This window comes from Pezoporus occidentalis, unplaced genomic scaffold (assembly GCF_034315485.1).
Source record: "Pezoporus occidentalis ecotype Australia unplaced genomic scaffold, CSIRO_AGI_Poc_V1 ctg36, whole genome shotgun sequence".
In the NCBI taxonomy this organism is placed as follows: domain Eukaryota; kingdom Metazoa; phylum Chordata; class Aves; order Psittaciformes; family Psittacidae; genus Pezoporus; species Pezoporus occidentalis.
In genome coordinates, this window is record NW_026915591.1 from 4450100 (window position 1) to 4475520 (window position 25421).

The 25421-nt window shown below is 38.4% G+C and overlaps 1 protein-coding gene across 3 annotated transcripts in view; it reads right to left on the minus strand.

Moving 5' to 3' along the window:
• The window catches only part of SIPA1L1 (signal induced proliferation associated 1 like 1), a 214769-nt gene that overhangs the window by 19137 nt on the left and 170211 nt on the right, over positions 1 to 25421 (minus strand). For all 3 annotated transcript variants that reach the window (XM_062630841.1, XM_062630842.1, XM_062630840.1), the window contains exons 11-15: positions 21519 to 21791; positions 12072 to 12221; positions 6900 to 7024; positions 3868 to 3986; positions 1000 to 1439 (exon numbers count right to left, since the gene is read on the minus strand). In XM_062630841.1, the coding sequence (XP_062486825.1) occupies positions 1000 to 1439; positions 3868 to 3986; positions 6900 to 7024; positions 12072 to 12221; positions 21519 to 21791 (1107 nt within the window). The remainder of the gene's footprint in view (positions 1 to 999; positions 1440 to 3867; positions 3987 to 6899; positions 7025 to 12071; positions 12222 to 21518; positions 21792 to 25421) is intronic.

Consider the following 25421-nt stretch of genomic DNA (forward strand, 5'->3'; position numbering starts at 1 on the left):
ACAGTCTCTATGACAACCCTCTGTTTGCAGCTACTGTATGAGTTGTTGAAATGTCTGATAAACATCTAGCCTTGCATAAATGTAGCCTTGCCCAAAACGATTAGTAAAAATTGCTTCAGACTCCCAGTTTGTAGGCATTTTAGCTGCATGCTCAAACCTGAGGTGCCTCAAGAATAAAAGTGCAATAGTCAGGCTCCACAAGGCCAACCATTTATCATTATCATACACGTTCCTTGAAAGAGCTGTGTTTTTTTTTTCTTGTTGCTAGTTTGACACAGTATCGAGTATTTTTCAAAAAGCACGCTGAATACCTTTTGGGAAATAGGTTATGAAAATGGTCTAGAATATTTTCTGCCTCTGGCAGCTCTGGTTAATGTGTATACTGGATATCTCCCATCTGAGGTGTCCAAGCACATTACACACGTACTCGATATGCCAATTTTACTAGTGACAAAACTGAGGAAGACAGGGAAGGTGACTGTAATGTACCCACAAGCCTGCAGCAAAATGAGATTAAAATCTACATGATGGCACTCCCAAGCAACCTCAACACTGATCATACTGACTGCAAACAGATTTCTAAACAAGACTGGGTAAAAAAAGTGAGAAACATCTGAAATGTGTACCTGCAAGACTAAAAAAGATGCCCATTTTAAACTGTTCATTAATAAATTGTACTGATCTCCTTTCTGATCCACATATGAACTTCAGTTGTTGCAAGATATTCCTTATGAACATATCACACACATCTATCTTATGTTAGGATAACAGCAGGAGCTGTATGGAATACACTCTTAAAGACATTCTTTAGTTATAAGCTGTAGGAGATGCAAAGACTAAAGGTGGCCTTAATATTCAAGCATTCTGTACTGTGAGATCTTTCAAAACACTGGTTAACATAACCAGTCTCTTCAACATCTACTTCTCACTTTTGATAGTTCAGAGTGAGAATAGGAAAATGAGTGTGGAGGGGTCAATCTCCTAAGAGGTGAAAATTACCTTGTATGTGAGACGGCATCACTAAGACTATAAGCACTGTTCTCCCTTGTTAGAGGATTGGAGGCTGGCTGACTTTTGCTGTGAATATCCAGGCTCAGTGAAGACTCGGTCTTTCGGTCCATGTGGCTGTCCTTTTCTAATGTCCTGTCTGCAATGGAGACCACTTCGCTGGAGCTATGCCACAGTGGTGCCACTTTTTCTTTTGTTAGCCCTGTACGGGGAGATGTTGCTGCTCCCAGGGAGGCAGTGCTGCCATGGCTAGGTCCATAGGAAGTGGTATCTATGCCACTATCAGCGGAAGTCCCTTGAAGGTAGTTGTAGCTGTTGAGCTCCGATTCGGTGCGCTCTCCACTGTCATACCATTTCTCATCACTGTGAGCACTGGAGGCATTGCTGGACAGAGTATTGCTGCTGGAATGGCTGGAGTAGTGGCTGTCAGACTACAGAAGAAACAACAATCCAAAAAAAGAAACAAACGGACTTGCAGGTTTATGTAAGAATTATGGCAGTAAAGAGGAGGAGGAAATAAATAGTTACAAAGTCACCACTGCACAATAGGAGCTCTTCTACCTTGAGGGATTGGATAGATACATTGAGGAGACTAACAAACTCTAAAACTTTCATTCCAGTGTAATGCATGTGCTCTTCTCTGGGTGCACATAAAGAGCTTTCATGTGGATTTGGAAGCCACATCTTAACTGTTCAGGGAAAGTCAGAGTTGTTTGTGTTTTATCCCAAAATAATTCATGCTGTTTCCTTTCAAGCACAGTTCTCCAATGAAATTGGCTGAGCTGTGTAGACTTGGTTATAACTACTATAATTAAAAATATTCTTATTTTAAGACTCCAATGGTTTAGAACATAAAATACAACCAATCCACAGGAAGCACATGTTATTTTAATAATCCAATTGCCTAGTTTAACCCATCACCCAGGTTAAACTAGGGTGAAATAACCATTGCTCCTTTCTACCCCTTTGTAGGGTATAATTCCTCCTCAGCAGGAGTACCCTTTGCAAATGGCCACTGAAATGCCATTTTACTAATCTGAAATCGTTTTCCAAGAGGCAGAATTGCAAGGAAGGGAGCATTAATGGACTGCTTTTAAATATCAGGGCATGCCGGTGTCTGGCTGGTTTGTATGTTCTGTCCTTGGTTACAACCTGATGTTATGAAGAAACTGAATGCCTTCAATTTCATAGTGAGCATCACTAGACTATACCACTACAGGAAGAATTTCTTGCCATATGCTTATCATTGCTTAGCATCTCACCTATCTTTGGGGTATTTATACCCATCTGAATTCCTTAATTTTAGTTTTCATCTACAGAATTTATCTAAGTTCTGATTATATAGTCAGAACTGAAGCAGTTTTTTGGTAGGCAATGGACTTGTTTGGTGACCACATGGCCTCAGAATAAGGGAAGGGATGGAAAGGAGACTTAGAACCACCTTGCCTATCTGCCTGCCCCTGGAGTTTTACTGAATAGGCATGCACAGAGATCCCAGTAAAATATAAAAAATTAGATGCCGTTTCTGTTTTTACTGGAAAAGAGGGAAAATAGGGAATGGATGTAAACTGTGGGCAAGAAATCTCAGCATCCACTTCTTACAATATTAAAGCAAGACTTGAAAAAAAAAAAACAAAAAACAGTAGGAATATTAAATAAGTTGATCTAGGCTTCTAGTTATCTCCAATTAAAGCTACTGCTCCTCATTAAGAACTGCATCACTCCCCCATACATCTGTCCACATAATAAAGATTTACTTTAACAACGACTAAACGAGAAGAACGCAAGCAATAATAATTCCACTGCTACGCTTTGCACGCAAGCAATGAGTTTTATATGACATTATTACGCGTTTAAACACAACTCATGAAAAGCAGGTCAATCTAAATACAAAAATTAGCTTGTGCTCCTAAGAATATGGACAGGTGTGGTGTGTTGGGTTTTTTTAAAATAATAAAGATGTATTGTTATGAATTAAAATATTATATTGAAAGAAGAATGCTGGTAAGCAGGAGCAACTAAGAGGAACCAACTAAAGATTCTCTCACACATAAGCGCAACTAATACTTTCAGTATAATCACACAATAACTCTGTATTTATACAATTATATAAATAGATAAAGTGATACAGCTTACTGGGTAATTTAAAGTTTAAAGGGTGTGTGGGGGTTTGTAATTCTAATTAATTTTAAAATGTCTTGAAAATTATTTATGAATATTTATCTATCTCTCTGTACATAAATCAGGAAGTGAGAGCCTCCAAAAAGGTGTGAATATCAAACTTTGCAGAGACAGAAGGACAGAATTTGTTGTTTAGATCTTAAACAAGAATAAAACAAGAATGGGTTGTGGTTTTTTTCAGCAGGACTCCGGCAGACCTTTCAGACAAAGTTTTTCACCAGTGTGCAAGGTAGGTTATGGAAAGGAAGTAATACATGAAGAAAATGGGGAAAATACAAACCCAAAAGCAAGAGCACTCTTTTGTTTTAAATAAGTGGCTTTCCAAGTGTTGCATTAAAAAATATATTAGTAACTCTAGGCCTCACATGTGAGGCCTACGAATAGCCGTGTAAATTCCCACTCACCCTCTGCTTATCACAAGCTAACAGACACGAAGTTGCTGTTCAACTGGCAATAACTAATAAATAGTTCAGTAGGCTGTGCCTAGCTGCTGTAGAGTTCAGGAAACAACAGGTCTGCTCTATTACTTCCTCCATGTTCTAGTAGAGAACGAGGCCTGAGGATTTTTTTCCCTCCTTCTTAAATCATATTGAATATACTTTGAACTACACTTCTGGTATTGAGTGTCTTTGGAGCAAAAGCAATACATAAAATAATTCCATTGTTAGGATAACTTACATGACCCTGCTTATTTGGAGACAAGTGAACGACAGGATCCTGTCTCATCAGTCTTCCACTGGGGCTTTCTCTGAAGGATGGCAGTACCTTTGACACTGCTGGGAGATGGCATGTTGGTTCTGCAATACAGCACATGATGTACTGAAAAGTATATGCAGTGCAACAAGCTACAAAAACATGTAACCTCATTTTACACTGCTGTTTTCCCAATACTACCCCAAAACTTTGGATACCTAATATGAAATTAATTTCAAATAAAAAATAAGTATATTGTGACAAAACACAGGTGAGTAAGTGAGGGCTCATTCCTGCCTGGCGTAAATCAGTACAAGTTTATGAAAATCCAGCAGTCACCATCCTGGCATTTGTTAGAACCACCTGAATGGCATCATGGCATTGGTACAGACTTCCCAAGGAAGCGGTGGAATCACCATCCCTGGAAGTGTTCCAAAAACATGTACAAGAAACGCTTAGTGACATGGTTTAGTGGTGGCCTTGGCAGCCCTGGGGTAAAGGTTGGACTTGATAATCTTAAAGGTCTTTCCAACCTAGTTGATGCCCCCGTTGTCCAACAGCACTATAGCAGAGCACTAAACCAGCAGAATGTTAATTTTCACAGTGTATTGACGTTGCGTCTCGATATGTACATTGCTTATGGACAAGAGACTAAAATTAGGAAGATCCACATTTTGTTAAATCATATTCTACGCAAGGCAGGATAATAGCAAAAGTCTACAGTGATCATGTATATAAACACATTTTCTGCAGTATAACTACTACACATAGTTCTTGTCAAAGTTAAGGCAAGTTAAATGAACATTTTCTAACTGAAGAGCCAGCAAAAGATTTGTTGAAATCATAATATTCCCTTAAAAATTGCTGGCTGTGAAGGTGGAAACTGCATGGGTGTACAAAAGGAACACTTATTAAACCTGACAAAAGTGGACAGAATTCCAGTCACTCATATGGACAATCACAGGAGTGCTCTATGACAATTAAACTTATTTTTTCCCAGGAGAAAATTATGGAAGTGTAGAGGGTGTTCAGACACAGCCCATCAGGTAGGTAATTGTGTTCTCAGAGCCCAAGGCCAGTATTTTTAGAAGAATCTCAGTTGTGACTTTTTACATGAATCTTCCCTCCTGTGCTTATGCAATATTCTGCGCTTCTAAAAATGCCGCTTTTAAGTAGAATACATGCTTATAAACATTAAGTACTTAATATCCATGGTAATTAGCAGTGCTTTCCCCAACACAGCAACAGTTTTGTTCATCCTGACCTGCAGCATTGCTAGCTTTTTTTTTTTTTTAAATTAAACTTTGTCTTTTTAATTAAAAAAATACTATATAGAAAAAAATAAACCAAACTTGAATCCCCCTGGCAAGTGGTAGCAAGCAGTGTTGGTGCACAAAGTTCTTCTGAATTTAAGAACAGGCCAGAAAGGAGAAAGGAGTGAGTGTGTGGATTCACTGTACCTAATGCTTTATTTACCTTGAGACAGGTTATCCCAAGTAGAAATATGTTTATGTGTCATAGAACCAAACTTTCACCTAGATTCACCAGACTGGCAATAAAGTCTCCAGTCAAAGACGCAGCTTCCAACTGCGACTCTATGAATGCAGGACAATACACAAGAGATAAAATACAGCAATTATATGTCAGGTCGCATTTTTCAGCCTTTGCCAAATGTTGGAGCCAACAATTTTACCAGACAATTTTCCCTGCTCTTTTTTGGCTTTATTTATTTCGCTAATATGGTGGCACCTGACATCGTAGAACAGAACTTGCTGGCAGCTCTGCTCAGAGGCAGCACCACCACCCAACTGTTGGTCTGCAAAAGTAATGCTAAGCAAAAGATCAGTTTTACATGTGTTGTTATCATCACACAGTATCAAAACATATGCGATTAAAAATTGTTCTGTCAAAATGAGAACTGCAGATCAGTATAATCACAGCCTTTCAGTGAGAAGTATGGGGGGAGTTGTGAAGGAGGGACTGACAGATGGCTTCAATAACAAGGCACAGATCACTGAGGTTGTGAAGGTATGCGAATAAAGCGTATCTTCAGAACCTGAGGGTGTCATTTGCCTTAAACTCCTGCTGATCTTACTGAACCTTACTCTGTGTTCAATATTAATTCATATACATAGAACAAAAGCTGTGATGCAGTAAAATGATGATCTATATTGAAAAAGAAAAAATACGGAATTGTTTAATTATGGTAACAAAGTCAGAAAAATCCAATCTAGCAACCTTGACCATAGGGATCATGTAGGATTCAAGGCTGCTTCTAGACAGGACATTTCCACTGGTGTCAATCTCACTGGTATTCACTCAACTCAAGCTATAGCTGTAGCAAAAGGTCTATGTGCAAAAACTTCAGATGAAGACTTAACAATGCGAATTCTTAGTAGCCAGCTGTTTTATGTAGTTAATATGTTCCCTCAGCTGACAGCTTAATTGCCAAGTGCAATGAAAACATATACACTGGTGGAAGGTGATTACCAAGCTATAGATTTACTTCACTATTTAAACTTTAATTGGCTTTTTTTTTTTTCATTTTGTACATGGTATTTATAGCTTCAATGATCAAACAATCAATTTGCATTTCTATAGCACCCAAGAGGGAGCATCACAAGCACTTTAGACAAACTGAGCAAAAATTAAACTAAGCCAAGCCACTCAGGAGAGCAGCTGAGGTCAAACAAGTCCTCAACAGCACAACAAATTATTAAGCATGTCTACCCAGCTACTTCTAAAAGGACAGAGTGTTTCAGGGTAAAAGCATTAAGGTAGATTTAGTTCCACAGTCAAATGAAGAACTGAAGTCAGCTCTTCCTCAGGTGATACTCATAGGTCCCAAGGAAACAGACTGCACAAGCTAGTACATGTTCCAGACCTAGAAGAAGGTTAACTTTCAAAGACACTGAAAACACAGTGCTTAAGAGGGTTCTTTCTCTGCATGGAGAGGTATTGCCAAAGTCACCTTGTAGTTAGTACCACTTGCTGATAGCAAAGAATTAATTACCTACCCATCTGGTCAGCGATACTATCCTCACTTCTTTGCCAGCTGGGTGTGGATTTGCCGCTACCACCTGTATCTGATTGAGTGTTCTGCCTGTCAATGGAAGCAGGGGATCTACGGCTAATTCCAAACCTGTTGTAACACCCCAAAAAACAAAGTAGATAATGATTTTAAATATGCATAAATCTCACATAAGGGGTAAAGAGCATTTTTAAGAAGCTAGTGTCAAACAACAGGGCAGACCAACACACAGCACAACTGCTTGAGTGAATTTATAATGTGTTTCCACTGAATTCTGTGGCAGCTTTCAGGACCCCTGTGCTTCTTTAGTGTGTAAGATTACAGTACTTACTGATTTATTGAGCTTCTTTCATCAAGAACAGCTGGTTACAGTGCATACAATTAAAAACAGACCAAACTATTCAGAAATAAAATTATTAGTTTTCATCTACAGAGATATTTACATAGAAAGGTGCTCAGACCATTACACAGTTACAGAAAATTGACCACAATGATTAAAACGTAAAAGTTTGCACATAAGCCACAGAGGGAAATGAGGTGTGTTTATTATGAAAGGATGGATCCTTTTAACTGGGAAATCACTACCTCAAATTGGTCAAAGAGAGCATCAGAAAGTTTGTTCGGGCAATCCCATGGATCTCAGCCACTTCCGTGGGTTCTGAGCAAAAGACTAAGTAAGGTTATACCTAGATGATGCAGATATATAAGCAAACACAACATGGACTCATTTGGGACAATACTGCACTGCCAGATATTTTAAGTAAGTGTTTATAAAGATAACTGTATTAGATACGGATTCCCAAAACCTGGGGATTATAAATTCTGGAGATTATTAAATTATTTGATCACAAAATAAAGTAGACTAAAGCTGTAGGAAAAGAGCAAGACATGTATTCCTATTCCTGTAGAAGAAAGCACAGAGAGCAAAAGGAAAACTGTGTTCAGTGGACTTTGTAAATGCTGTTAGATTAGTCAGGTGGATTTTGGAAAGCTCAATAAAGATACAGTAAACTCAAAGAGAATAATCTAATGACAAAGGAGACACACAATACTTCTGTGCCATACTGTCTATATGCCTTATATGCCTAAAAGCCTGTAAGAATTATATCCATGATACTCTATTACATACAAACCCCTTAAGTCTTTAAAAAAATTATAGCTGGGTTCAGAATTTACAGGTCAATAATTAAGAATTACTCAATAATAATGCATTTTTGAGGTGGCTGTTTTTTTTTCCCCAATCAGACATACCCTGAAGGAAAAAAACTTCCCAAAACTCTACATGCACAGAGTAAAACCCAAAAGAATTAGAACAGGCTGATATATTCCCTATATATCAAGAGGAGTTTCACTACGCATCTAACACAAGAACAGAAAATAAAACACCCAAACTCTGCTTTCCACCTACTCTACTACCTACAGACTGCCTACATGACCTCCACTGTAAAACAGACATCTGCCCAACTGTCAGAAAAAGCTCAGTGTGGTTAACCCATTTGAAAGTTAGGGTACTTTTACGCCAAATGAACCCACCAAAGCATCATCACGACTCAAAACAACAAAATCCCACTCCCATCCTTAAAGACAAGCAGTGTTACACACAGCACAGCTCCAAAATGTCATGTTTTGAAATTTGTCCCTTCTAAATTTTACCCAAAGAAGATCCTATTTCCCTTTTGTTCACTGCTCCCTGGTACAGTCAACATGAGGTTTGATGAACAGAAAAAATGTAATGAAAACCTGGATATATTTGCTTTCTGAATACAAACAATTTACATTGAAACTGCATGAACTGAGTAATGCTTTTTTTTTTCCATTCACACAGACTAGGTAAGATTTCACTCAATCATATACCTAAATTAAACACGACAAATTCAATACCAATTCAACACATGCATAGGAAGTCTAAATACAGCATTTGCAAAGCTGATTGATTCTTTAAACAGCGATCTGAGGTAATTTTTCAACCTTTTAAGACTTGGGAAGTATTTTGGGAAGAATATCTTTTAATGACAAAATAACTAGAAGTTACTACCTAAAAGAAAAAGCCAAAATCCCAAGAAACCTTGCTATGATGAAGTTGTGCTGCATCAATATTTTACTTCCTACGCATTATCCTCTTACCTAAATGCCATAGTGATCATATGTATAAAAGAAGTCAATTTTGCATTTAGCATAATTTATAATTTGACTTTTTTCAAGATCAGAGATACATAAACCCAACATATTTCTAACTTTATTTCATTAAAATCACTATTCTATTCATTGAGCAGCATGAAATATCTTTAGACTGCATTTCTTACATGATGTGGGCTATTCCAAAGCGAGAATAATAAATGCAGGTGGTGCTATATTCTATGCTGCTTAAATACATAGCCCATTGGGGTATGTAGGAATGAACCTAAAAAACTTGAAGGAGAGCTAAATCGGGAATAAATTGTTTAACTAGACATTTTATATATATGTCATAAGAAGAAACCCACAATTTCATTTCTTTGAATTTCATTTATACATTCTACAATAATGTATTATATATACATACCTTCAGATAAACTTCAGATAAACACAGGATAAGTAAATGAAACACACATATGTACATCAAGAGCAATCTGGGTATTCTTGAAGGCAGTGAAGATTTGCCTATACCCAGCATAGGATATAGACCAATAATCTAGAAGAGGCAGCAGTTACTGCTCTTACCAATGTCTGACAGAGGTTGGACGCACACCCATGCTTCCAGTCATCTAAGTTTCACAAACTTTCCAAATCTGTCATATCATGCAATGAGAGAGAAATATACACACGAATTATGCAGCTGAGATTTCCTGCAATACGAAATCTCAGGGACTGGCATACCTAGAGCACACTGGAGCCTCACCTCAGGAAGATTACCTTCAGGATGTGGTGTCTGCTAAGCCCCTACTGCAGCCCATCCTTCTTTCCACCATCTTAGTAATTAAATACTACAATCTTTCTCTCCTATTTTAGCAGCATATATGGGTTTAATCAGTGGCCAGCTCTACCTGGTATACCAAACATCACTACAGAGTTGCCCTGAAGCTGGTGTCTGAGATGAATCTCAACAGAAGATGCACATGGAACTGCAATGATTTTTAGTAATGTGACAAACATCAGTTTGCTTATCGAGGCAAGAGAGTTTCCTTCATAATTGCATTTTTCCTTCCTTATTACATTTTTCATGCTTTCCATTTAGGCTGGCAGATGATGTTTGAAAAGTCTTGAGTAAATATGATTCATGTGTACAAGGACAGTATGTGAGGCAAAGTACTTTTCCTAAGAGAACAGAACATAATAGTCAAATAATTGGAGTTTAATGAGTGATATTTCTTCTTTTTAAAAAAACATCCAATAAGGAACATGCAAAGTTCATGCATTAATTTCTTTTTTCATTATTCCATTTAAACAATGTCTTCTTGCACTAAATTAAAACTTCAAAACCAAAAAGACTGTATAGACAACATTTCTAGGACACATCTCTGCTGAACTTGCAAAATGCTCAGAATGCTATAGTGAACATGTGTGTATAATTAACTTGAAAGATGGAAAAGGGTTGGATGGGTGCTGGTATGCTCTGAAGCCAATTCAAAACAAAAAGCCCAGTGTGTCTGAAAGTCCTTTTCTACTCAAGCAGTTATGATTGTGATGGTCTAATGACATAAGGCAGCAATACCTTTTTTGTAGAGCAAATGACATGGCTGGAAAAGAGCAGACAAGATATTGGGAGCACAAGCTGCTCTTCAGAATTCAAGGCAATAAATAAGTTCTGCTGGCATAAATAAGCCAGGAAGTAAGCAGTGTATAAAGAGGTTAAGTGTTTTTTCCAGCTGCAGAGGTTTGGACACACTTCTACTTAGCTTCCTTACAGCAAAGTTTAATGGGTTCAAAGCAAATCTCCTACTGTCTGTGGGACTTAAGCACAAAGTTAAAATAATGATCTCAAGAGGCTCAATAGTCTCATGAATCAAACCCTTCATAGAGGTGCACAGCAGAAAAGAAATTAAAACCTCAAACTGAGCTGCAAGGAGAAGGACAGGGAAGACAAATCTTCAGTGCCCTAGAGCAATGAGCAGCACTTGCCCAAGCACATGGCCAGAACAGCATTCTCTAGACTGACAGTCCTGGAGTAAAGGCTGGACTTGCTGATCTTAAGGGTCTTTTCCAATCTAGCTGATTCTGTAACTCTACGACACAGAGCACTGTCCTCTTACAGGCACCTAAACAGGCAAAAGATAGTGCCTTGTGCAAAACAGTTCCTGGTATTTAATTTTACAAATAATAATTTTTTTTTTTAATAGAAGATACTTCTACTTTACACAAGATCCAAACCAGAACTGAGTTACACACAATGACCTGCAACATAATTAAGACAACTTGAGAGGGAAGCTTTGCAGTGTGAACTATCAGCAGTTTTGCCCCTTTATATTCTCTATAAGAAGCAGTTCGGAATGTGGTATACAGCTCTCCTGCTGCCAATAATTTTTTTCCCTGCTTGGATATACTTGATTTATTGCTCCTTTCAGTGTTCTCTGAAAATGATACAGATTTAATTTCTTTCTCTGTAAGTTGCCCCTTACACTGATATTGGATCACTTCGGAAAATTTGAAGATTTCTGGAGAGCTGGAAGACAGCACTTTAAAACAGGATGACTGTGAACATGCAAAAAAGATGCTAGCTGTGGATTAGTTAGTGGTTTCTGTGCCTACACAGCTGAAGTCTTAGTTGCACTAAACACTACTTTGCTTCAACTATTAGAACAGACTATGAAGTCCCAAATCTATTACCTAATTTGTTGTAGAATCTAAACCTGTGAATGAAGCAATTTACAACATGAAAACAGTACCTTTACTGAAGGTTTTTAAGTACATAAAGGTCCTTTTGTATAGTAACCTAAGCAGTTGTAGACTAGAATCAGAGGTTAGGTCACAAAGGGAAAAGGGGGAGGGCAAGAGATTTTTAACACTTGACTCTTCAAAAAGCATGACAATGATATTTGAAAACAATCACATTTTAATGTGTGTAAACAACAGCTGACAGGAGGCTGTGGAAGCACTCCTTCAGTTTAATGTACATTACAACAAATGGAACAGCAAACAAAAGACTTGCCTAAAAAGAGTATGAAAAAAGTCTGGTGCCTACCCTTCTGGCATAGATTTTTGTCTGTATGTGCCCCCACCAGATCCAGTCTCACTTGAGGATGATAAGTTGCTTGGAGAATTACGGCACTGTTGCGATCTTGCTAAGGCAATGGATGAAACCGTGACGTATACATCAGAACCAGGAGACAATCTGTTCAGAGCAAACCACCCAGTCAAATCAGCAATATCATAGTACAAAGCTTGAGGGACAACATCATGGAAATTCTTACATCAGCAAAGAATACAGCATCATAGAGACAGTAGAAATGAAGTCAGTTGAAGGATCAGACATTTCCCATTATTAATGGTGAAATTAAATCAGCTGTGAAAAGCTGGATGCAGGGGAGTAAATGAAGAGGCAAGCGTGGGAGGAAAAAGCTGGCACACACTAGTAAAACATCCCAGATTTGAAAGTCTTGATTTTTTTTTTACAGATTGCATGTAAGGAATAATGAAGAATGACAAAATATTTCTAATTCTCAAAACAAACTCTTGCCTGGAATTTAAAGTAACTGTATTGAGCTGTCTGTGCAAACTTTTCCAAGAGTATCAAGCTTATCTTTATGCCACCAAACTTGTCCACATTAAATCACAAGGACTAAATTTGTAAATACCTTAAAATACCCCCTAAAAACTAAACATTCTTATATGAAACTATTTCAACATACCAGAACGCTGAAAATACAGACCTGAGTTATATGAAGCCTTCTCCTGTCAGAATAACCATACAGCAAATAAATGGGCTAGAACTGCAACACATGCACCCGGGCAGAATGGCTGGAAGCAGCAGACTTAGACTGTTCCAACTCATATATCCTGTTCTGTAGTTAGCAAAAGTCTTTTGCTTTTTGAGATCATCTTTTGCTTTGTACATTTTGTTTCCCAAAACCCAACCAAATTCACTGCTGCTAAGCTAGTTTTAGTCTACTTGGTGGTGACTGCAGCCATTCAGAAATTCAGCAGTGATTTCAGAGTTTAAATTATATCATCCATGAACTTCAAAATCCTACTCTGAATGAAAATCTTGATCATGTGGTTTAGGAAAAATAACTTTAGGAAAAATACACAAGTTAAACAGCAACTTAACCTTTATAATTACAAAATCATATTGACTTCAGTGAAACACACAGTTATCTCAGTACACAACTTGGGTCTGGGGGTTTAGAAGGTCACAGCCCAGACACTTCATATCTGTAGAGGAGTGGCAGATTTTAATCAGCTCTCACCACAATAGTGTAAGAACTTTTAAAGTTCAAAAACTCTTTCGAGAATGATAAAAACCCCACATCTCACTGATTTATGATTACTGTATGCATATATATATACTGTTACGTATATATATCCGAAGAGCGTATGTGTCTATATATATCTCAAATGTGCATTTTACCCTGACTACTTTGCACAAAAGCAGTAAACTACCAAAATCTTAGGATGAGAAGAGCAGTAGGACTGGACCAAACATCTTGACCATCTGGAATTTCATAAAACGCATATGACTCTCTTTCCCAGACAAGAAAGGAATGATCTAACACCTGACCATTACAAGTATCATACCAAACCCAACCCAGTAATTCGTTTTTAGCCTATCAAATTAATTTAACTTATCTCACATTTATCAAGCAACACTTCTCGAATATTTGACTGCAAAGAATATGGTTCAAGAGTTGAAAACTTGGGGAACCATGAGCCAAGCAGTTATCTTTCCCAGTGGCACTCTTATAAAGAGGGAAAAAAAAAAGTTCAGCCAACAAAAATACATGCTTTCAATAACATTCACTAACTTATATAGGCACACACATTTAAAACTCAGCTATGCTTGCTGAGGAATACACAATTTAAAAGTATGACCTTTTTTCCCCAACACTAAATTAGAATTTATGGCAAGGAAACCAATTACTTCTCAAATAAATGATTTCCTGTTGGAAAATGCTTACATTTTCACTTCAGATTCAGCTATGCCTTTTCTTTACTTCCTATGCCTTGCCAAAAAGTGACAGCACTGTTTAGAGGAAATGTCAAGATTTCAGAACTATGTCATGGAGTTATAACTTTTTTTAAAAATATGACAGTTCTCAAGGGCAAACAAAATTGTATTATAAATGTGGTTTGAACAATACCAATGAACAACCAGTCAGGTAGGACATCCTATTGTTTAAAGCAACAATACATTTTGTGAGTACAGTTCACAACAGCACTAAAAAACATCAACAGTGAAATATGTTTCATTCATTCTATCTGAAACATAAATAAGACAAAAGAACTTTAGAGTAAATTAGTTCAAATTGACTTTTTGAGCTGCTTTGAAGTCTATTGATCTAGCATCTATTGAGATGCTATTGAAATCTACTTACCAAGACAAAAGGAGCATTGTGTTAGCAGTATGCCCCTATAGTTAAGATATTCTGTGTTTGTCTTTTATTTATAATTAAAAACCAGATTAAAACAAGCTATTATCTATTTCAAAAGACAGCTTTAAGAAGAAATTCTCAAATGGTTAAGTGCATGAGTCCCATAATTCAATTTAAAATAGGCCAAGCATCCATTGCATTAAACAGATACAATCTCACTGCAGTCAACTGAACTGGGATTATACCATGCATGATTTAGTTCTAGGAGATCTAGTTCATCCTGAAAGGACTGGTTTAATCTTGCCAAGCATGGGAAGAAAACCATCTTTTGTGAAGGCAGCGAGTGGGATGGGCATATGTTTCTTTTGTTTAGCATGACAACACAGACATCAAAAGCATGCTCTTGCTCCTAATAAATTAATTTCCATGTCATTAGCTATAATTTTCCTCATGTCTTCAGTATGTATAGGTATGCAATATACACATCATAGGAAAAATGTCAGTCAAGCACACTCTGTGCCTATGGCCTGCCTAAGGCAGTCTTTAGTTATAAGATCATATACAGGTGCCACCTTCCTTTAGGACCTCTGTCCCATGCAGTTTTATTTTGTGCTACCACTTCTCCTGTAATTACTGAACAGCTTGGAAGAGGAGGCGGCACAGGCTGGCAGAAGAGAAAGGACAGCTTTATAGTCAAGGCATTTCAGTGCTGACTTAGCAAATGGAATTCTTGCGCTTAACTGCAGAACTCCAATATGACCACTGGCATATTTGTTAAAGAAAACTTTTCAATTATGTCACTAACTGCAAATTTCTCAAAGGACTTATTTGATTCCAAGGCCCCATTTACTTCTGAGTTGAAAGCTTACCAAAGCAGCTGAAGTCAAGTGAAGCTCTAATTTGAATATATAAAAACTTAACAATGCTGGGCACACTTCCAAGTATGAGATGCCCAAAATAAGACACAGCAAATGATTAGAACATAATTTCTCTCTCTACTTTTGTTCTTAATCTGAAGAGGGCCAAAGACATCTCTTCTCACAGAAGAGTTTTGGAAATTAAACTTGATTAATACCCATGAAGCATTCAGAAACTATAGTAATGGGCACCACTGTAAAGCTTAGAGAGGAATTAGTAATTGTATCTTTATAGCAGGATCTGAATGCCATCCAGTAAATAAGGAATGGAGTAATGACGAGGAAAATAAAATATTAAACAGCTCTTCTTTAATGAGCTGCATCCACTGTGTGAACTGAATGAGGCAGATGTCCTCTGTTAAAAGAAATTCTCATAATTTAATCAAAGGAAGCATCAGAAAATACAGTTACACAAGAGTTCTGAATAAAACTGCAAATCTTAATTCTGGCATGTTTATCTTCCATGTGATTGATTTTTGCAGTCCTAATAATACTTCAAGATGTGACAGTTCACCAAAAACACTGAGTCAATGCTCATGTTACAAAGAAACCAAACCACTCAAGACAGAAGAACATCAGCAATTTTGGGGAAGGGGATAGAGCATGAAACATAAAATGCAATTATGTGGTTATGTTGTAACTTATCATATACCACACTATACACCTGTTCAAATATTTTCCTTCAATTTGAACACTGCTCTTCAGAAAACATGTATCATAACAAGAAGATATACAGAAGCAGGCGATGGGACAGCAAGAGGTAAAGAATGACTTTCGTATGAAGAAACACTGAGTAGGCTATATGGCTCCACAGATTACAGAGAATTTTATCGTATCTGCTTTAATTCCTCCAAATGTGAATTATACTGGATCAAGCAAACAGCGATTATTCATTATCCCTCCTGACAAAAGAACAAGTAGTAAACTGGACTAGCAAGCACCTGGATGAAGAGATAGCATCCACAGCTGTTAAACACAACAGTGAAACAAATCTGGCTTCAGGCAATCTTCAATAGCAGACAGTCAGGAGACTGGCAGATCTGGCAAGAAGTCTTGCTTTCTACTTGTAAGCATTTCTTACGCTTTTCCCTGGTCCCATCTGATGGACTCTCAGACAAGAGACCAACTCTTGACATGACACAGCCTGGCTCTTCTCAACTGTTTTTGGTACACAGGAGCTTGGGTTTACAGCCAGGTGTACTCAGGAACTGTATTTTCCACCGCTACAGCCAGTTCTAGGTTCTGGCACCAGCAGGGAATGTGTAATACATAATCTCATGTTAATACATGCTTTAATTTGTAAAATGGTTATGAAAACTTCAAAATAGCTAATCTGCAAGCCCTGTGAGTAGGCAGTGTGCGTGCTACAATGCTCACTTGACACGTAGCAAGATGAACACTGACACTTGCTTCTTTGTATTAGGAAAAATGTCACTGATCCAAACTAAGCAGCTGCAGATTAGGATTTTTATATAATGTCAGAACAGTATAGAATCTATCTGCAGGAATTAACATATAAACTATTACTGGGGCAGTTACTATCGCTGACTACCCACAGGCATTGTTCAAAGAATTACGAAGTTTCAGGGCTGTGCTCCAAAGTTCTCAGTGAGGACTTACATACTGTGGGATTTTGCAGCCAATGTTTGACTGCAGTCATGCCATAAATCAGTTTTCCATTTGGTTGAAAATATTGACTGTACTTGGAAACTTTTTAGTTAGAGCCTTGAGCTTTCATCTGGAACAGTGCTGAACTGCACGCTGAAGAGCACAAGTCCATCCGCGTGCTTTGCTTGCTGGTTTTCACACTTCAGATGTTTCTTGAATCAAGTTTTAGTTAAGACTAGTTCCAATGTAAGTTAACTGAGATTATCATCTAACACTAGCTCATCTCCTTTGCCTGCATTTTTTTCTTAATAAGGTATAGAAACCATGTGTACACAATAAAAACTGACAATTGAGGCAGCGGGGGAGAATGCAATCAAGCTCTAAAATTACATCTTCTCCAATAACATTAACTCTGGCACACCTCATGTATATGTGGTTTATTGTTGTTTTCCTTAATGTATCACCCTGATATTTACTCTGGGTTATAGCCTATATTGTGTCCCATGTGGACTAATTAATGCTGTGAAAGAAGCCATAGTTCAGATTTTATTGCATTTATATTACTAATTTTTTCATTCTCAGTGTTGCAATAAGGTTAGAGATATAAGATCAGTACAGTTTCAGGTTATTTTTCCTGCTACAAATACGTGCATCTATCATGAATACATTCAAGGAGCCAGGTTACTATGAGGAAGAGGGAGAATTTAAGCATAAGTGAGTGAGTTGGATACATGAAGATACTGCCCTAGGCCTTCAGAAACAAGTCTTGTGGCGACACAGAACTCCAGACAAAACTGAGTCAAACAATGGGACTCATTTCTAGAACAACCTTATAAACACTTGGGCCAAAGAGCACAGCACTGAGTGGGTATACCACACCCCCTATCATGCACCAGCCTCTGGGATGGCTACAGCTTATTGCACATGGAGAAGCCACACAACCAGGATCTTGGTTTTGCTGATGAAAGATAAAAGACAAATTTAAGTACTCTGCTGGTTAGGGACAGGACTGGGCATTTGCCATCTCAGAATCAGGGACTGTCAAGTGGCTGTCAAGCAAGCTACTCTCCCACCTACAACAGAAGTCCCCACAGGAAGGCAAGATTATTTATATATATGAGGTGAAATCCTCCTGTTTCTCAGGAGCAGTAATACAGCTTTTGTTTAATTTAGCATGTTTAAATGGACTAAAGTTTCAGTCCGTATGCATATTTAGGGCCTCTAGCTACATAGAGTGATCATGAGTCAAGTATCACTGGTAGGTAATTCAAAGAGTTACACCTGTACTCCATGTACTCTGAGAGCACTTTGTACTCAGAGGGTGAAACACCTGCCTGTTATGCTGGTTTTGTTTAAATTAAATCCCTCAAATTGTATGTCATGGATATACTGCTGATTTGTTAGCATTAAAGTGAACACCATATCAGGTCTGATATGTCAGAAATATAATGCTTCTATTTCATTCGTTGAAATCCCACCTGCTGGAGCTATGGCTAATGATGGTACCAAACTTCTGTGGTTCTGGGCAACTGCTATCAGTGTTAGTTTCAAAAATCATCCCAGATTGAGAGCTCAGAGCCACATGGATCAATTTACTATGGGTTTCTCAGCTGCCACGTCTCTTAAAACAGATCACAAACTATAACTGCTGTTCCTTAGAGGCAAATGAGATCTGCCATCATTGCATCCAGCTCAATAAATGAAAAATGTGAAGTCAGAAGGCAGGAGCACAGAGAGATAAATGCCAGCTCCAGCCCCAAACCAACTAAGTATTAAGTCACACATCAGCAAGACTGAACTGCAGCTCAGCACAGAAACACAAGTGATAGTGTTATCTAGACAACAACCAAAGATTAAAATTGAGGTTACAGCTATAATTTAGTAGTGAAATTACTTATGGATGGCGATCCTCAGGGTTAGTTTCCAGCCGCACTGACACTTTTCAGAAGTGAAGCTCTAATGGTAGCAAGGAAATCCCGGATATCTGTGCTGCACTGCTACTAAGCCATAACAAAGGTGATTTTTTCTAAAACCCCTTAAAATTGTTCTACAGAACAAACACTGCAGATAGACTGAAGTATCTATCTTGTATACGGTGAGGTACTGTTTATAGTCACGTTAATTAGAAGACCTTTTTTGCATCACAGGGACCACCAGTACAGATTCTGGTACCTATGTTACCAAGTTACCCTTGGTCCTCTATTTCTCCAACCAGCTGAGAGATGAGCAAAGAACAAAATGTAGAGAGCAAAGCACAGAAGAGCACCATTTCTGCTACCTGCACCAGAAACACACAGATTCCAGCCTCTCCTGAGAGATGACTTTATGCCATGAAAAATGTGAGCTATTGGTGAAAAATTAAACGAGACAGCATTTAAAAGGGCTATGAAAAGCTCACCTTTGTTGATTTTAGGGATTTTACACAGTAAGAAGTATCTGAGCTTCTGCAAAAGCAAAACTTCTTTTATCATGCAGAGAACAGACTAATGAGTCTTGGAGTGAGCTTATTGCCTTTTCCCCCTCCAGTATTCTGTTAAAATGCCAAAAATGTATTTTTCTTCACTTTAACTGGGAACACATTAACCTCATGCAGCTGCTGTTATATTTAAATTTGATCCAGCCAAGACTAACATGTTTAGCAGACAAAAAAGACAAGACATTTTTCAGGCCTCCAAAAAAAAAAAAAAATTCCAGCCACACTTAAAAGCTACTTTGATAATACACTTTTAAGGATGAAAAGATCCAATAGAGCCTTTTTTGAGCAACGATAAAAAAATTTACTAACAATGTCTAGAGAAGAAGCACCCCAGCTATATGCCTTGAAAAGGAAGGGAATGGAAAGTCAAAGTTTCACTTTTTGAAAACAAATACTGAGTATATGGAAATGCAATTTTCACTTTGCAAACATTTGCCATGCCCTAAACCCCTTTTTAGCATCCAGTGACTGGATAAATCTTGGATGCTTTAGGTATGCAATGTTGCCCACACACAATTTTACGCACAAGAAAAAACACAGTTATTAAAACCCCATCTGCCACCCAGTACAGCCGAAGGCTCTCTCTCCTCAGCACAAGTCATGGAACAGCCAGCTTGAGACTCTAGACAAAACTCTTCGATAAATGCCAGGAAGAGATGGAAGGGTCTGGAAAAAGCAGCAGCTCAACTGAAACTGATCCTCTGCCATTGCCTTAAACTTTGCCCAGGTATTGCTACGCTTTCCATAACTACAGAGTGAGATTCTACAGCACTGGAGAGAGCAGGAAAAAAAAACAACAATCCAAACTCCTATTCCTTCTAATTCAGCATTGGCCGGTCTGCAGCTGTAACAGACAGATACAGCCTGAAGCCGTGTAATTGTGTTGGAACAAACATGCCATTAGAGAGCCGAGTCCAGTGTCTCCTTGACTTCTGCAACCTTTTTCACAATCTTACCAGGCTGACTGTGAAATTATTAGTGCTTTCAGTGTGGCAAAATCTCTTTTGCTACTCACACTGATGGGAACTTTCTACTGAATTTACACAAAGCTCCAACTGGGGGGGGGGGCACTTTCTAATCAGTCTCAGTGCAGAATTACAACAGTGTCTAATGAAAAAGGAAGAAAATGAAGTCCTTACCAACTACTAGAATTTCTTAACAACGTTTCCTACACAAGTTTCAATTTCACCTTGGTACTTTCTTGGTCTTGGCTGCAGCATCTTTGAACATTCTTTTTCTTTAAATTTTCTCCAATATGCATTTTATTTCCAGGGCTTTATAATTTTCAGCAATGCAAATCATGATCAGAATCTGTCTACAGCTTTTTTTAATTTAAGGAATTGTTCAAAATAAGAAATACAAGCTACAAGCTTGTTTCCCTCTCTTAATAAATGTAGACTCTGAGATTTGTTGTGTTAATTCAAATAATAACAGTTCATTTGAATGTTATCAAATACACCTTTTCCTGTGAAAGAATGAAAATGCTGTGACAGGATGTGCCTAATACTTTTACTTCAATAATAATCACTGTCTTGTTTAAAAAAAAAACCCAAATACAACAAAAATCCCCAGACCACCCTGGAAAAATGCAAACGTAAAACCAATCCTTTCTCTAGCCTAAGAAGTTTGAAAACTCCTCAATCAGATAAACTTGCTTTTTATGCTGGTCAGAATTCTCTTGCTAAACATCCTGGCAGATGCTATTTCTGCCTTGAGAGCTTCAGACAATCCCACCAAGCCTATAAACAACCTAAAATTTTGGTCTAATTCTTCAAAATAGAGAAGTTCTTCAAAATGCAGAAGTTCAGGAACACTTAGATCTAAAAATCTGATGGTAACTCATTTGAAACTTAAATAACTATTCAGCAGTTTTACAATACCATCCAACACAGGGAAGCATAGCCTAACAATCCTGTAACACATTTAGTGGTTAATCATGCCAGGATAGGTATTTCCTCTAGCCTAATGTTTCACTCATAATCATGTTGCCTTATAACTAATTAAAATGAAGATTAAAAGCAGTATTCAGATAACTCAGACAAATCTATTGTACTCTTTTCCAGACAAGATTTTGAGCCATTTGTGAAGATGACACATACCTCCTGCTCTCCAAGGGGCGCCCATCACTAGAGATGCTTCGAGGGATGTTGGCTGCTCGTTCTGGAGGTGGAATTTTCCCTTCTCCTTTCCCAATCCTAGATGTTACTGGACTTTGTATCTGGGATGGTACTTGAGCCACGTGAGGTCCCTGTCCTTTGCTTGCATTTCGCTGCCATTTATTATTATTCCTGAAGGGAAATTTGAATTCATATGACATTCCTTCATTCACTTTGTATTCCATCACTGGCATACGGTAGTTTTCTGAAGAACTCCTGGAAATGAAGAAATTTAACATGCTGCTATAAAAAATAAAATATATCCTGCTCACGAGGACAGAAATCTGAAGACAGAAGCTGAACCAATTCTATGAAACAATAAATGTAAGATTTTGGTTTTTATAAATATATTTAACAAATTTTAGAATCACAGATCTATAGAATTGCTTAGATTGAAGAATAACATTGAGTCAGATCGAGTCCAACCCAGCACTGCCAAGTCTGACACTAAACCATGTCCCCAAGCGCCACATCTACATGTCTTTTAAACACTGCTAGGGATGGGGACTCAACTGCTTCTCTGGGCAGCCTGTTCTAATGCTGGACAATTTTCTTGGTTAGGAAATTTTTCCTAATATCCAGTCTAAATCTGCCCTGGCACAACCTGAGGCCATTTCCTCTCACCCTATCACTTGCTTTTCTTGGCAACCAGGGCACACTGCTGGCTCATATTCAGGTGGCTGTTGACCAAAACCCCCAGATCCCTTTCCTACCAGGCAAATTTCCAGCCACTCTTCCCCAAGCCTGTAACACTACATAAGGTGGTTGTGACCCAAATGCAGGACCTAGCACTCAGCCTTGTTGAACTTCATACAACTGGCCTTGGCCCATTGATTCAGCCTGTCCAGATCCTTCTGTGGAACCTTCCTACCCTCAAGCAGATCAACACTCCCACCTAACTTAGCGTTTGTCTGCATATTTACTGAGAGTGCACTCGATCCCCTCATCCAGACCATTGAGAAACATATTAAACAGAACTGGCCCCGATACTGAACCCTGGGGAACACCCACTTACGACCAGCTGACAACTGGATATACTTCATTCACCTCAACACTTTGGGCCTAGCCACGCAGCCAGTTTTTTACCTAGGAAAGAGTACATCCATCTGAGCCATGAGCAGCCAGTTTCTCCAGAACAATGCTGTGGGAAATGCCATCAAAGGCTTTACTCAAGTCCAGGTAGACACCACCCACAGCCTTTTTCCCTGATTTGCTGATTTGTTCACCTTATCACAGAAGAAGGTTAGGTCAGTCAACCAGGACCAGCCTTTCATAAACCCACACTGACTGGCCCTGATGACCTGGTCATCCTGTACAAGGTGCACAATGGCACTCAGGATGATCTGATCCATAACCACCCCCAGCAGCGAGGTCAGACTGACAAGCCTGTAGTCCTCTGGATCCTCTCTCTGGCCTTTTCTGCAGATGGGTGTCACATTTACTAACTCCCAGCCAGCTGGCACCTCCCTGGTCAGCCAGGACTGCTGAGGAATGATTCAGTGAGCACTTCTGCCAGCTCCCTCAGTACCCTGGGTGGACCCCATCTGCCCCCATAGACTTGTGTGCATTTAGTAGTGTAGCAGGTCCCTGACCATTTCCCCTTGGATTACAGGGGCTTCATTCTGCTCCTCATCCTCAACTTCCAGCTCAGAGGGCCGGATACCTGAAGAACAATGTCATACTATTAAAGACTGAGGCGAAGGTTGCTAATAACTGGAAATGCCAAACCCAAAAGATGGCCATTGCTTCCTGAGGAGGTACAGGAACAGGAAATAAAACAGGTCATTAACTAATGCTGTCCACACAAGATACAAGGCAAACTTCTGTATGCATTTAAAACGAAAGATTTGGAAAATATATGTGACCTTCATCTTTGGTGAGGATAATTTTGGTATTTCTCTTGACAAATGCATATACCTCTATTTAAGTTAATTTCTTATTGTGATTACTTTATCTACACATCATTATCTAATGGGAAGGAAAAAAATAATCAGTGCAACATTTTCTACTTCTAAACCACCCTCTAAGTGATCATACCATTAATTTTGACAAATATCACTTATCTCTTCCCAGCTAAAATACGAAACAAAACAGGTAACTTGTGTATGCTGACATTAGCAAGTTGCAGAGTCTAACAGAAGTAGGCAAAGCGTAACAGTTGGTTCTGAGGTCTTACTGTCCACAATATTTACATTTTGTGGTTTTACTTTGGCCTACCCTCTAGCCTTGACATGCAAATCAAATTACAGTCAGAAAGCATGAGGTGTGGTGTGCTTCTGAAGCACACATAGTTCAGCTTCATCTGAAAGGGAATTCTTGTGTGTTCTCAGGCCACTCTGTGATGTGAACCACTGCACAGCAGATGGGGATGAATGGGAGATTTCTTTTTAAAGTCCACTCACAAACCAACTAAAATCTTTATTCCCTTATTTTTTCTCTTCATATTTTGTGTGTCTGCTATTATTTCCCTATGGATTACACGCTCTAGTAAGTCTGCGTTTCTTTTTTTTCTTTTCCAGACATAATTACAGTTTGAGAAGCAAGAATACACAACATCCTCTTGCTGCTGTACCACTAACTTCAAGGTCAGCAATAAGTCCACTAAATGACTTCAGTAGCAATATTAAAATGGTCATGTAGAGAGATATAGCCACAACAAGGCGTGCCTCTGTAGGGCATTAGATTATGAATCAGAGTATTTGGATATAATTTTGTACCTGCTACTGACCTTGTACAGTGCCTGCTGGCAAGACGTCTTATTTAACTGCACCCCTGCTCTTCCTCCAACTTCATGCCAATCATTTCTTTGCCAACCAATTTACTAGGATAGCGACTGCTTCTTACCTGAATGTACTCTACCAAGCAGAACTGATTTTCATTTTAGTTACAGTCTGTAGAAGTTACTGTAGTAGAAATACTAAATGACCTCCAGAGGACACAACGAAAGGACTTCAATTTTGGAAAACTGATTGCCAAAGGAGAAATTGCTCTGTGCAAAGACTTTAGTAGAATCCCTAGTAACATATGTAGAATAGCTGCAAATTCGAGACACAGTTCCTAAACCTTAATGATTTTGGATAAAGCAAACAGGACCAGGAGTTGCTTTCTGAAATTTTATAACTAGGCAATAACCAACCATGAACATTTGATCACTTGTCACTACAAGACAACAAAACTCACTGATGCTGAGTACAGTATTTCAAAAAGTGCAGTAATTTCTCTTACTGCCATTTGGATCCACTAAAGCTAAGCCTGCTTTTGGCTGTACTTAATTTAGTTCAGGAATAATAGGAGCTGTGCTTTCCACATATATTTTTCTGCTCTAATCCTTTTGCTGTGATTGCAGCTGAACTTTCCATTTGCTTGGGCTGCTAAATACTGTACAAAAGCTTTCCAAATACCTCATAGGTGACCTTATGCCACTGCTCATTTAATCCCTGACATGTACTCAATTTTCCACTGACAACTAAAGGACAAATAAACCATTTCTCTCCCTCCCACTTTGCTACCAGTTGCAAATGGAGTTAATATGGCTCACAGTAAAAGCAAACATGGATTCTTCTCTTATGCAAGCACAAGGTCTTTGCTTGGAGACACAATTTCATAGTAATGTAATAAATATGCATTTAAATTCAGCTCAACCTTAAGCACATAAAGATTTAGCATCTACCCCTACAAAGACACTGCCTGATTAGAATATGCAGTGCAAAATGCTCTCTCAGTCTCTCACTGCAAGGAACACACTGAGCTTGGATAACTGTACTTGCTGCTTCTTGGCAAACCAAGCATAAACCTTGAGCTAGCCTGTAGGCAAATTTAGTCTATTAAAGATCATCCCATTTTAAT